The sequence below is a fragment of the Juglans regia genome, chromosome 6 (genome assembly GCF_001411555.2).
Source record: "Juglans regia cultivar Chandler chromosome 6, Walnut 2.0, whole genome shotgun sequence".
In the NCBI taxonomy this organism is placed as follows: Eukaryota; Viridiplantae; Streptophyta; class Magnoliopsida; order Fagales; family Juglandaceae; genus Juglans; species Juglans regia.
The window spans coordinates 663,387-677,980 of record NC_049906.1 but is presented as its reverse complement, the minus strand read 5'-3'; the positions used below and the strand labels follow the sequence as shown (position 1 = coordinate 677,980).

General features: G+C 35.2%; 1 protein-coding gene and 1 pseudogene across 1 annotated transcript; both read left to right on the top strand.

Annotated features, from left to right (window-relative positions):
- The first annotated feature begins 344 nt into the window (after nt 1–344).
- On the top strand, nt 345–2,889 carry LOC109020450 (annotated as a pseudogene).
- Nucleotides 2,890–6,825: 3,936 nt separating this feature from the next.
- LOC109020446 (aluminum-activated malate transporter 4-like) lies at nt 6,826–10,902 on the top strand. Its single transcript, XM_019002905.2, has 6 exons — nt 6,826–7,260; nt 7,524–7,661; nt 7,775–8,044; nt 8,181–8,317; nt 8,408–8,554; nt 9,770–10,902. Exons 1-6 carry the CDS (start codon nt 6,891–6,893, stop codon nt 10,409–10,411), a joined length of 1,704 nt encoding a protein of 567 aa, XP_018858450.1. The 5' UTR covers nt 6,826–6,890; the 3' UTR covers nt 10,412–10,902.
- Nucleotides 10,903–14,594: the final 3,692 nt, after the last annotated feature.

Genomic DNA, 14,594 nt, shown 5'->3' with positions numbered 1-14,594 from the left:
AGCTTCTCAAAAATGATGTTTTGACAATCTAGTAGGGATAATTTAGATCAGCATATATGTTGCATGGTACATTTTGTTCTTTATATGAGTACTTCTGTGCTAGTTCAATTATTTAGCTTTGCTCAACTTTCTTCTAATTTCCTTGTGCACTTGGTTTTCAGAAGTTGGGGAAGCATGTTGTGCACTTCACTGATGTTGTCATGTTGTATAGTGGTTGTTCACTGCTATGGTTACTTGTTCAGATCAAAGTCTTATTGGGGTATGCCCCTTACCGGTGTATGTTCATTCTTCAAATACAACTGAACTTACCCCACCTCCCCTACAAAAAAAAGACAGGTGGTGAAATGGAGTCATCTAGGCATACTTCTGTATTCAACTATAAAGAAGGTCTACTTGCATCAAGCAGCAGCATTGAAGGACGTGACGATGGAAGGAGTAGCTCCATGTGTTTCATGATCTTGGTGAGTGAAAATATCAAGAAGTCTTGGAATGATTTACAAGAATTTGTTGGGAGAGCATGGGAAATGGGTCACTCTGACCCTCGGAAAGTCATATTTGCAACCAAAATGGGGCTGGTATTGTCAATTGTGTCCTTTCTCATATTCTGGAAACAATCATATCACGACATCAATCAGTACTCAATCTGGGCAATCCTCACTGTCATTGCGATGTTTGAATTCACTATAGGTATGATAAATATCATCCTTAATTCAATTTATACTCAAGATGCATGCTTGCCAGACTTAAAACTGTCTAGCAGCTTAGTTTCTTAAACTGTAGAGCAGCTTATTGAATATATTTTCATGCAGGAGCAACCTTTATCAAAGGTTTCAATTGCGGTTTGGGAACATTTTGTGCAGGAATTCTTGCTTTCTTCTTTTCTGAGCTAACTTTGTTGTCTGGCCAATGGGAGGAAGTTGTAATTGTTATAAGCATTTTTATAACAGGTTTAACTTACCATGCACTTAATATCTTGATTTACTTTTCCATGTTTCAAATTATCTAATGTATTTTTTCCCCTCGTTGCTTAGGATTCATTGCCTCTTATCTGAAGTTGTATCCTTCAATGAAGCCCTACGAATATGGATTTCGAGTATTCATATTGACTTATTGTATCCTTATGGTTGCGGGGAATAGGACGAGAGGATATCTTGAGGCAATTGTAACTCGACTAGTCCTTATTGCAGTGTGAGCAGGCGTATGTTTAGTTATAAATATTTTCATTTACCCCATTTGGTTGGGCGAGGATCTGCACTACTTGGTGGTGAAAAACTTCAAGGGTTTAGTTGCTTCCTTAGAAGGTCTAAGCTTCTATATTAGTATGCCAAGGATCTGTACTGTTTGTTTTAACCATTGAAACATCCATGCTTACTTTTCCAGTCGTTTTCTGTAGGATGTGTCAATGGATACCTGAAAGGCATTGAATATGAAACTGTCCCCTCAACATTACTTGCATGCCAAGCTGCAGATGATCCACTGTACAGCGGTTACCAATCAGTGGTAGACTCTGCACGCCAAGAGGACACTATGGTATGCAATATCATAATATGTTAATGTTATCTGTTTGGACAAAAAATGCAGGAATTGTGGGGTTTGACTCGTTCTTACATGTTCAGTTAGGCTTTGCAGTCTGGGAACCACCTCACGGGCGTTATAAAATGTTCAATTATCCATGGAAAAACTATGTCAAAGTAAGTGGCGCATTGAGGCATTGTGCATTCACGGTCATGGCACTGCATGGATTTCAACTAATTAAATATTTTGCAATCATCCTGAAATGTTATGGCTTATGGTCTTTCTTGCCATCCTAATTTATTCAACTTTCAACTTTCATCTAAAACATCTCATCTTATCTCACTATCTAAACGGGGTCTAAAAGAATGTGAAAGGTCATATCCAGTTTCTGGACTAAAGTGGGAATGGTGACAACCACTTCGGAGTTGTGGATAACATACTTTTAGTGCTGGTGAACTGATCTCGTAAGAGCCCCCATGGCAATAATGTTGGAGAAGGGGATGAAGATTTGCTGCAGACACTAGCCCTGTTATTGATCTTCGCTAGTTATTCATGTACTTTTGAGTTGATGTAGCCTTAAAAATTAATAGTCCTGATTCTTTTGCCCCAGCCGTCCACAACACTGTCATTATGCTCTTGAGCATTAACCATTGGAAAGAAATGAGCTTCATTGAAGCTTCACTATACATCATTAAGCTTTTGATTTTGTACATGTAGGCCCCAGCAGAGAGGAGACAAGTATTTCGCAGCGAGCTTCAAAGGGTTGGAGCAGCAGGTGCTAGAGTTTTGCTAGAGCTTGGAAGGAAAGTAGAAAAAATGGAAAAATTAGGCCCTAGAGACATACTTAGAGAGGTGCATGAGGCTGCAGAGCAACTACAGAAGAAGATAGACAGAAGATCATATATCCTGGGCAATTCAGAGAGCTGGGAAATTGGAAGACAGCCCAAGACGATCGAACGCCTCGAAGATCTGTTAGATAAAGATAAGGAAAGTGTGCAATTGGGGTTCAAGTCCTTGAGTGAATCAGTACTTGATCTGAGCTTACTTCTAGTGGAGACTCCTTTAAAAAATGGTGGTTCAAAGGATATATTCAGAAAGCAAATAGCTTGGCCATTGCGTCACCCATTCAATGGCGATGCAGTTGCAGAGGAAGATGAATACAATACATATGAAAGTGCAAGCGCCATGTCTTTAGGGACATTTGTTTCACTTGTGATTGAATTTGTTGCAAGGTTTCAAAATGTGGTTGACACATTTGAAGAACTCAGTGAGAAAGCAGATTTTGAGGAGCCTTTTGTAAATGTGCTCACGACAAAGAGGGTTGGATTTTGGATCAGACTATTCAGGACCAGGTTATACAGTTTCAAATATTGAGATCATGCGAGTTTTGCCAGCTTCAAGTTGTCAGAAATTCATGCTTTTGTTTTTCTAAAAGAGTGAAAATAACAAAATAATTGCAGGGTATATTTCAGAGTTGTAGCCCTCCATCGATGCAGGAGTTAAAAGAGGCTTTGTGGAGCATTCCTGCTGGCAATAGCCCTGAATCAAATGGATTGTGTTCCAGTTTCTTCATGATCTATTGATGGCAGCCCTAGATTTCTTGAGTGCTCAAGTTGATCTACTTCTTTTTTGATACCTAAAGAGGATAAGCCTTCTAGTTTTGCCAACTACAAACCAATAAGCCTTAGTTCTATGGTCTACAAAATCTTTGCTTAAATCACGGTTAACAGATTGTCACCTTTTCTTCTCAGGCACATTTCTAAGGAATAGTGTGCCATTGTTAAGAGAAGTATTTTATTAATAGCAGTGCTACAATCACCAAAATTGTGTCCTAAATACTGCATTTCAGTTTTTTATTTTTTTTATTTTTTTCATGTATTTTTTTAATCATCATAAATATTTTTTAAAAAAATAAAAAATTCACAATATCATTAAAAAAATATTTTTTTAATCACTAAATAAATAAAAAAAACATTATTTGGGTCCTGAATTTAGGACCCAAAAACATTTCTATTTTATTAATATCTCTTCACCACTATAGCTCACAGCCTTAATAAAAAATAAATTCTACGGTCACAAATATATTTTATAAAAATAAATTTATATAATTTTATGTAATTTATTTTATAATAAAAATAATATTATAATCTGACATATTGCATCAACGTACTTTATTTTGTTAATAATTAGAGATGGTAATAACTTGGCAAAGATTGACACGGCAATTACAAATTATGACAGGCATGACCGCTTGAGTGGGATACTCTCATTGTGTCACGGTTCTTTAGCAGGTTTGGAATATAAAATAAAACACAAAATTCTCATCTCATTTCATCTCATCATTACATTTTTTTTAAATTTTCATACAAAATATAATAAACAATTCAACTTTTTCAAATCCCAATACACATTTTTCAAATTCCAAAACAATAATAATATTAAAACACAATATTTTAAACTTCAAAACAAAACATAAAATTCTCATCTTACTTCCCAAACCTGCCCACTTTTGTCTTTTCGGATCACTAGATAGGGCTGCTAATGAATTATTTTTGATTTTCTTCTCATTTCTTTTAAACTCTGGATTTCCCCAATAAGAATAAAAATAAAAATAAAAATACGGTCATCCACAATTCAAATAGACGAAAAATTTAGAAATGAAAGTATTTAGTTATTTTCATTTCTCATAATTTTATTATTTCCCTTAGAGTTTAGTTCATATGCATATGTTTTGAAACTCAAAACTCAATCATTTTTAGTTCATCTAAGGATACTTTTAAAACAATAGTTATTTCTTGTACTCCAATCATTGACACGTGAAGTGTTTAAAAAAGAAGTATTTTAACTATAAATAGATCTAAAAAAAATAAAAAAATTCACATATTGATATATTTTGATATGATATGTCGTATTATTTTTTATTTTTTGTAAACGTGTCCTTGTTAGATTGATAAGGCTCTGTTTGGATTTATAAAATGTTTTATCTCATCTTATCTCATCTTTAAAATTTTCTCATAAAATATAATAAGTAATTCAACTTTTTTTAAATTTTAAAATAATAATAATATTAAAAAATAATATTATAACAATATTTTTTTAATTTTCATCTTTATCTAAATCTTATCTCATCTCATCTCATCTCATCTTTAAATTCAAACTAACGCTAGAGTAAAAAGATGTTTGGGCTCTATGCAACAAAAAGATTCAAAAGTGTAGTAGTATTATTGGTGTAAATCGGTCGGTCTGGTTTTGTCTGGTCCAGTGATGGACCGATCGGACCGGACCGGATAGAACACCCCATAGGGACCGGACCGGACCGGTAGTTATCGGTTTGGTCCGGTCCGGTCGGTCCATTCGGTCCGATTTTTTTTTTTTAAATCAATTAATAAAAAAATTTATTTAAAATACTAAATTAAATTAAGTGATTTATTAATGTGGATTATGTAACAAATTCAATAAAAAAATATTTTATATGGTCAATGATAATAAATTAAATAAAAATTATATTATTAATTTATATACTTACTATATAATTAACTAATTGATATTATATATTAGTTAATTTATAGAATATTAACAAGTGTTAATAATATATTTAAAATTTTATATTGTTAATAGTGATATGTTAGATGAAGATATATATAAAATATTGTTAATTTATAGAATATTAACAAGTATTAATAACATATTTAAAATTTTATATTGTTAATTGTACAATTATTATATAAATAATATATATAATATTTTATTTATTTTTATTTTTTATTTGGTCGGTCCGGTCCGAGAAATCTCCACCTCAGGACCAGACCGAAGATCGAAATTTCTCTATTTATTGGATCGAAACCGACCATGCATTTGGTCGGTCCGGTCCGGTCCGAACCGGTCGGTCGGGTTGGTTTCTCTGGTCTGGACCGACCGGTTTACACCCCTAGTAGTATACACAATAGTTTCAAGTCCTTGGTTCTTATAAATTAAAATGGCAGAGATATTAGATGCATTAGAATTTGATTTATTTATGGTTATGGCTAGACTGATATGGATGAGACGTAACATATTGCTTTTCAATGGGGTATTCCAACAGAATAAATATAGATAGAAGTCACTATTAGGAGCATCCATTTTGTACACATGATGTGACATCATCTAGACCACATATCTCCCCAAATGAGTGTTGTGAACAATCAACTAGAAGCAGCCATGCAGTGAGTGTAAAGTGTGCACTGCTATAATGACTTCTCTCTAGCATTACTTATTCTAGCATCCCAGTCAACTACTTCAGGCTGCTATTGATTCTGTGGAAGACTACCAATCAGTTTGTCTTTCAACGTTGGTTGGCAGACTCCTCTATTGGGTTTTATAAAAGCAAACAGGGACATTGCTATCAATTGTCAAAGCAAGTGGATGGGGGAGTAGGGATTATCTTGAGAGATGACAAGGGAGTAGTTCAAGATAAACTAGTCTTGGTGTCTGGGTTCTCAGCTTGGGATTTTAATTATGTACCAATTAAGGTGTATTAATCAAGAGGCTCATGTTCTAGCCAAAGAGGCTCATGTTCTAGCAAAAGAGGCTATTCATCTGAATCATGGTCATGTTGTAAGTCTGGTTTATGTTCCAGATAGTATCAAACACATTTCAATGTCCTTTGCTCAGTTATAAAAGTCTACTATGTTTTACCTTAAAAAAAAAAAAAAAAAAATTAGAGTAAATCAGAACGTGCTATGCATTATTAGAACTAAGGATCTCACCAAACCAAATCCAAGAAAGAACATGTGCAGATCATCATCCACATCCTACTGATAATTCAACTACATAAATAAATGACAACCTTAGATCAAACTATACATAAATTTCCGGCCCCATCATTGAACAAAACAAGCAACGCCAGCAAAGTCAACTTTCGTTTTCAGATGAGATCTCATTAGCTTTTGTCTTGATCTGATCATTCTTTTTGTTTTGTTTGAATTGAAAAGAGAGCCTACATATCTTATCATTTTATAACCATAATTTTTTAACTTAATTTTCTCGGGGAAACTTGTTCCTACCGGTCTCAACTCCCAACGACCTTTCAAATTTTTCTTAACCGCCAAACGACACCGTTTCTCTCACTCTCTCTGACAAATCATCCATGTATATGTATATATTTTCACTATCTCGATGCTTAATTTTAATTATTTTTTAAAGAAATGATATTTATAATCGTGTAAGCGTCGTATAATTATTTTTAAAAAAATAAAAAAATATAAAATTTATATAAAAAAATTAATTTTTTATGAATAAAACCTATCATTCCACTAATTTCTTTAATTACCTCTGCGCTTTTTGTTTTTCTGGTTTCTCTCTGATTACCGCTTCCGGTTCGCCACGCTGCAGCATTAATGGCTGCGAAGATCGGGTCTTTTCGACACAGTTTAGCCGAGAAGAGCAAGGAAAGGCTTCTCTCCAGGAAGGGTTACTCCGAATTGGGCGTGAATAGTTCCTACGGTGGCGACGACGGATTCAAATACAGGTGTTTCCGTAACTTATCTGATGGGATCGTCAACTTCTGGACCGGTATGCGGGAAACTTCGGCCAAGCTATACCAGATGGGCAGGTCCGATCCTCGGAAGCTCCTCTTCGCCGCGAAAATGGGGATGTCCTTGTCCATTGTGTCCCTCGTCATCTTCTTCAAAGAACCGCTCAAGGACGTCAGCCAGTATTCCATCTGGGCAATTCTCACAGTCGTCGTGGTTTTCGAATTCAGCGTAGGTATTAGCTTCGATCATGCTCATGCCAGTTTAATATCAAGGACTGACTTGGAGATTCGGTTGGTTTTCATCCCCAACAAAGAAAAAAGATCGAATTTGTCTTGTTTTATTCACGAATTTATATATATATATATATATATATATATATATATATCGTTGGCTTTTTTACCCGAGTTATATTCTCGTTTTACAGTCGTGCAATGCATTCTTAGGTGCTTCAATAGAAAGGGGTAATCTTCACTGTGCTTGCTGGTTTGTTTGCAGGGGCAACACTTAACAAAGGATTCAATCGTGCTTTGGGGACATTTTCGGCCGGAGGGCTTGCTCTGGGCATTGCAGAGGTGGCTTTGAGGGTTGGGGAATTTGAGGAAGTTATTATAGTAATTAGTATTTTCTTAGCAGGTCAGAGCCTTTATGATTAATGTCAAATGCCTATATTTCCCTTTTCCGACCTTCATTTTTTCGTTTTGGATGGAAAATCCATTCTTCAATGACCCTTATGTCTTGATGTATAGGATTTCTTGCAAGTTATACCAAACTTTATCCACCAATGAAGTCTTATGAATATGGTTTCCGGGTATTCTTGTTGACATTCTGTATTGTATTGGTCTCTGGGAGTAGCTCGTCGCAGTTTTTCCAAACAGCTTTCTATCGGTTATTACTTATTGGGATCGGTGCTTGTGTATGTCTTGTTGTAAATATATGTATATATCCCATCTGGTCAGGGGAGGATCTGCACAAATTGGTGGTGAAAAATTTCCAGGGTGTTGCTACTTCTTTGGAAGGTTGGGCCGAATTCTTTTATGCCCTGATTTGTACCATATATACATTCTTTTATGTAACTGTCACAGTATCTTTTTTCTTTTATTTGTAGTTGATTGCAATGACATGCTTGGTATATTGCTTCAAAACTTTGTTCAGGCTGTGTTAATAGATACTTGCAATGCGTTGCATATGAGAGGGTCCCTTCCAAAATTCTTATATACCAAGCATCTGATGACCCGCTGTATAGTGGCTATAGATCAGCTGTACAATCTTCAAGCCAAGAGGAATCTCTGGTATGCTTGTGTCATAATTCTGGCACCTGTCCTCTTGAATAGAGCCAAAATGTGGCAGGTGATAATTTTAGCTTAATGCTGATATTTCAGTTAGATTTTGCAATATGGGAACCACCTCATGGCCCTTATAAGGGGTTTAATTATCCCTGGAGGAACTACGTCAAAGTAAGTGGTGCACTGAGGCATTGTGCTTTCATGGTAATGGCAATGCATGGGTGCCTACTTTCAGAAATACAGGTGAATAGACCCATTCCCCCTTTTTTTTATTTTTTATTTTTATTTTTATTTTTTTATATCTTCTAGATATGTTTGTTGCAGCATTGTATCTGTTCTTATTTCTCCCAGAATGGTGACTTTTGTTTCTGCTCTTTTAGGTCAGGCACAATTTATAACATGATCAATTAGAACTGGACATTTGCGATCATTTGTAATAATATACTGAAATTGTCTGTTTTAGTTCTTCCATGCTATCTCCAGTTCTCTTGATAAAAGTAATAAAGCACTGTTGTTAATTTATTCCATGAATTGATCTTTCTTTTCAGAATTCTTTCAGTTTTCATTTCTATTGAAGCATCAAGTCTTGAATTTGAACATGGTCATGCAGGGGTTCTATCAGTATTTTGTCACTCTTTTTTATTTTTCAAATTTGTTAGGATTTACTAACCGAAAAGGGGGGAAAAGACGTGCTAAGATTTGATCATGTCTCCTTTCATATGCCATTTACCGCAGGCTTTTTGGCCAAGACACCTATGAGTCATTCTTTGTTGACATAACTGGGTTACTGCCTCAAACATCTGTTCTGTGGACACCATTCCCCCAGTAGCTGATGAACTGTCTGCTCCCTTGATAAAATCTTAATGACCTGGCTTCCAATGAATATGTTACTGTTAGGTTGTGATTTGTTAGTTTAGTTGGTGAGTGGTGGGGAGGTAGAGTATCTAAAAGCAAGCCGGGGACACCGAATAAGTGATAGTAAGAGCAATAATAAAGCTGGGGACTGAAGAAACGATCTGTTCCACTTGCTTCTCCTGTCAGCCGTTAACATTCACATTTATCATCTAGTTTCTTTATGTTAATTCTCAGACAATCAAGATATCTCACATTTTATTTCCATTGCGGTTTAATGAATAAAAAGGATGCAAAAATTGACTACTTTATGCATAGATATTACAAATGAGAGATGAAGCATGATTTGAAGAGTATAGTTAGTAGTTATGACATGTTGCTGAAGCATTTGCACCTATGAGCTTCTGGAAGATGTCAGTTAAGAGTCCTTGCTAAGCTCTTTATGAACATTACTTTTTCTAGAGTTCAGAAAAGTTCTCCAAGTCTAGAAATTGGTTGTTGATGCATCTGTTTTTAAGATCTGTGCTTTCGTCATTGAGGATGCCTAATAACTTTCTTCTGAGCTATCTATTTACACTATCAGCTGTTTTGGCTTTGTACCTCTAGGCACCAGCAGAAAAGAGACAGGTTTTTAGTAATGAGCTTCAGAGGGTTGGTACCGAAGGAGCTAAAGTGTTACGTGAGCTAGGAAGCAAAGTTGAAAAGATGGAAAAATTAAGCTCCAAAGACATATTATTTGAAGTGCATGATGCAGCAGAAGAGTTACAAATGAAGATCGACCGAAAATCATACCTTCTGGTCAATTCAGATAGCTGGGAAGGTGTAATGCGGGCTAAGGAATTTGAAGATCCTCAGACCTTGATTGATGTCGAAGACAATGAAAATAAAGGAATTGTGATCAATTCACTCAGTGAAACATGGTTCCATAATTCAAACATGAGTGTAGAGCCCTCCTCAATGCCGCAGTGGATATCCTCTGAAAGTGTGCTTAAGAAACCAGAATCATGGCCACATCTCTCATTTGCTGGGGATTCCATGCTTAATGAACAAGAATCAAAAGTATATGAAAGTGCCAGTTCCTTGTCTTTAGCTACATTTTCATCCCTTCTCATTGAGTTTGTTGCCAGGCTTCAAAATATTGTTGATGAGTTTGAAGAGCTTAGTGAGAAAGCAAAGTTTAAGGAACCCATGCCAGAGGCCAAAGAGGTGGTTGGGTTTTGGACCAGACTATTGAGATGCTTCCGTTGACTTCCTTGTTCAACTGATTCAACCTCTTATTTTTTTCATTCAGTTGTTGGCAATTCATCATTGATTACCGCTTGGTTACTTCATCTTTCTGAATGTAAGGATTGGAAAGGGAAAGAGGGTGAGTTTCTCACCCAAACAGTGATTACAGCCATTGAATTGGGGTATGATCTGATGATATGTCACTTCAAAGGATTGATTTTATCTTATTTTGAGTGAAGGCGAGCAGGGACATCTCCAGTGATGGAGCTTTTGTGATGCCTGGATTTTACCAGAAAAGGAGTTGAAAGCTTTAGAGATTAGGCGGATGTTTCTTAAGATATCTGTATCTTTTGTCAATATATATTTTTTGGGTTTCGATACTAACAGTAGAGGACCCAGAAAACAGAGAGATCACCATACTGGCCTTTACTATGCATTTTTTGCTATTTGTGTTGTGTTGTAAATTTTGGCATAAAGTGAAATTTGAGCAATTTTTAGCAGAGCTGCTGCTTGATCCAGAGTTTTAAGGCCTAGAGGACATGATCACAACAATCGGATAGCAACACTCCAAGTTATAAAAACTGATAAATATGTGCTGGTGATATATAATTATGAATATATCACTAAAAAAATATTAATATTTTTTTACGTAGATTCTATATTTATTCATTTTTTTAAAACGATTATACGGCAGTTATATATTTACGTTGCAACTATAATTTCTCAAGAAAAAAAAAGCAAAAAAAAAAGAAAGAAAGGTCTCAATGATGTCACAGAACATCCTTGTAAATCGCAGGCAAAAGTAGATCCTTTTACAGTTGTATTCTTTCATTGACGGTAGTACTGGACAGAGATCGTAGACGATAAAGAGAGAGAAAAGGCCAACTTTTTTGGTGGATGAAACGCTGGCAGCACTCCTTTATCTCCAATCAGAAAAAATGAAAATAAAGGCAGAAGACGTATTAATTATGGTAACAAAATCATATACCATGTTTAATACAAAGTCTTTCTATATAAAACGAAGCTATTATGGATAAGTCATTTACAATTGAGTAATTCTATATATACACGTTGTGCAAATGTCGTGTATTTTTTTTGAAAAGGTAATGATATACCTACAATTCTTTTACAATCATTTATATAGATCTTATATTTACACTTTTTTTTTCAAATGAGTGCACGGTGATTGTGTACTCTACAACTGTAAATATCATTTCTTTTTATAATTTATAGCAAATTTTTTTATTCTAACTTTTTTTTTAGAAAAATGGACAGTATCTCAAATTTTATTGATTGTCCATACTTTTGACGGAGGAATACCTTTTTATAAAAATAAAACTTGAGTGTCACAAAATTCCCTAAACCAAACTTTAAGAAAATTGTAAACTAACTATACTTGTACAAGTATTCAATCTAAGTAAACAAAACAAAGTTTTTCTGTACAGCATAGAATTAAAGAGATTTGACTGCCGTTGTTAAAAAAAAGAACACCATGTAGCAAGTTTATCCTTCCATCCCATAGTGACTATCACGCCCCATACATGAGGGTGAACCCTTCTAATATAAAATCCATTTCTGCCACCTAACACTTATCCCACATTTATCTTATATTCCTATCATGTGCCATCTATCCAACTATCACAATTCTCAAGTCATTTGTGAAAAAATAGTGGAGATAACGAATGAGTCCACCGACTCAATAAGCAGCAAACCTATATTAATGTATAAATATGAATCAGTTACAAAATGCAGAATAAAACAAATTATCAAAATAACATAGCGACATTTCAAAAATAATTATTTATACTAATAATATGATATACAAAAGTCCTTTGGCAAATGCATCCATGAATAGCATCATAACAAAATATATACCATATTAATCCTTGTGGTAGGGTTATGCAAACCCCGACGATCAACTAAGTAGAAATAGAATATGAAATCTCTTCCTTTTGAACTCAACGCACCGAGTGTGCACACAGAAAAGACAACAAAGAAAACCATTTTGTCTCCAAAAAGGGTGTACTAGAAATAGAAATATTGGTACCAACATAATAACAGAGACCACATGTTTACATTTGTGGTAAGTTCAAAATAGAATCAGAAACAAAATGTCATGTCAAATGATTTTTAGATAAAACATCATATCATAATAGAGTATTGAGCAGATAAATACTATATAATCATATACAAACTTCCGATTTCATATTTGCTCTTTTTATATGTTTAAGAATAGAGTACCAAAAATGCTTATATCTACACTTCTCATGACAGAAAAATATTTTATCTCATTTTTCAGATACAAAGGATTGTGTAGAAAATGACCGAGATTATTTTCATAACAAAAAGATACAAGTTTTTCACAAAAACCAACCTCAAGAAATTTTTGGTAAAATCTAGCATAGGAGCACTACTTACTTTAACTTTTCAACTTCTTTGTATTTCCTCAAAACAATGCCAAACACGTATCAATCAACCACCATCTAAACATAATTAATACAAACTATAAATTAATAGAATTAAACTAGCACATCTAAAATAAGATGGCACAACTAAACGACTCTACAACAATATAACCCCATGGTTTCAATTCTTCTAACCCGGTTATTACTCAACTCTAAACCAATAAAATAACTTCCAGAACTCTTCACTAAACAAGCCAACCCATTTAAAAAAATCTTACCACATCTTACCAAATATGTTTACACCAAAGACTCCAATTCCGGATATTTTGACAAATTGCATGGATACTCCAACCAAACCCTCCATTATTTATCATCCTGAGACCCAATGAACCAACTTTCACACCCAACCAACCATATTCAAAAACATATTTTTATACCCATTGACTCACAAGTACTCCAATTGATTTCACTAATACTTCATTGTGACCTGCTTACTTCCATCTCCAAGTTAATAACCAGTTTCCATCCAAATCTCAAAGAAACATTATCACAACCAAGCCATTACAATACCAAACCATTAATACACCTAGAAACACAAATCAGACTTGATAATGGCCAAATAGTAAAAATCCACCATAAACCCAATTCTCAAATTTGAACTAAATTCCCAATTCCCACAATGACCTTAACATCCAACAAGCTCCATAATATCAGCACAATTTTCCAACTAGTGACACATCTTACCTCACGAGATAGACTATTAAGGCAACGATTGAACTAGGCATGTGGTGTGACATACTCCAAGTAGGGTGTGGTGGAGTGTAGGGGGAGGAACTAACAATGAGATGGTGAGCAAAAATAAATAGAGACATAGAGAAAGCAAGTAAACAGAGAGAGATAGATGAAAAAAAGAAAGAAAGCTTATGATGAGCATCTATTTGAGTCAATTATTTCCAAGATCTAATTCAAGTATTTTCTTATGTAGTGGAAATGCCTTACAATCTAAAGTATGATTGATGAAAGAAACACCAAACACATTCCAAACTTCTTGCTCCCACTGACTGGCTGATGGAATAGACTGACTATAGGAGATATTCGTGTTACTTCGTCTGCATTGGTTTGTACACGAATGTGTGAGTTATATCGACTACTCGGTAACTTATAGACCACTTCAAATCTTCATTTTAGAGAGGGATAATTAACTCCACAGCAAAGTTATAAAGCCCAGACCAGATGGAAGCTTGCCCCTCAGGATGTAACGATGTCATATGGGTAAGGTACTTTTTCCCCCCACCCCGACGGTTACCTCTCTCTCTCTCTATCTCTATCTCTCTAGCTTCTTCTTCCCGATCTCATGTCTATCACATCTTGATAGTTTCTTCCTCTTTTGTTTTGTTTCTTTCTCACATCTAGATTTCTTTTCTCAATAGACTTTCCCTCTCACTTTCTCTCTCTCTCGCTCTCCTGCGATTTGCTATGATTTTTGGTGGGTTCCTGACTTGGCGTCGCCAAGCTCTTTGTTGAACGGTGGTAAGATCTCTTCTCACTCTCTGATCTCACTCTTTCACAACACCCACTCCGAGCTTTTTAACTCTCTCTCTCTCTAGTTGTGTGCTTTCTCTATCCCAAAATTAACATTTTCACAAGTATACAAGTGCGTCACCGGTTCTGTCCGTGGGTCTCTTTGGATCGATGCCTCCGTCGAGCATCCTCACCGGGGCATCATCAAACGACTGTGAATGTTTTCCCCATCTCTCTCTCACTCACCTAGTTCTATGTGGTTTTGTATTTCACTGTGC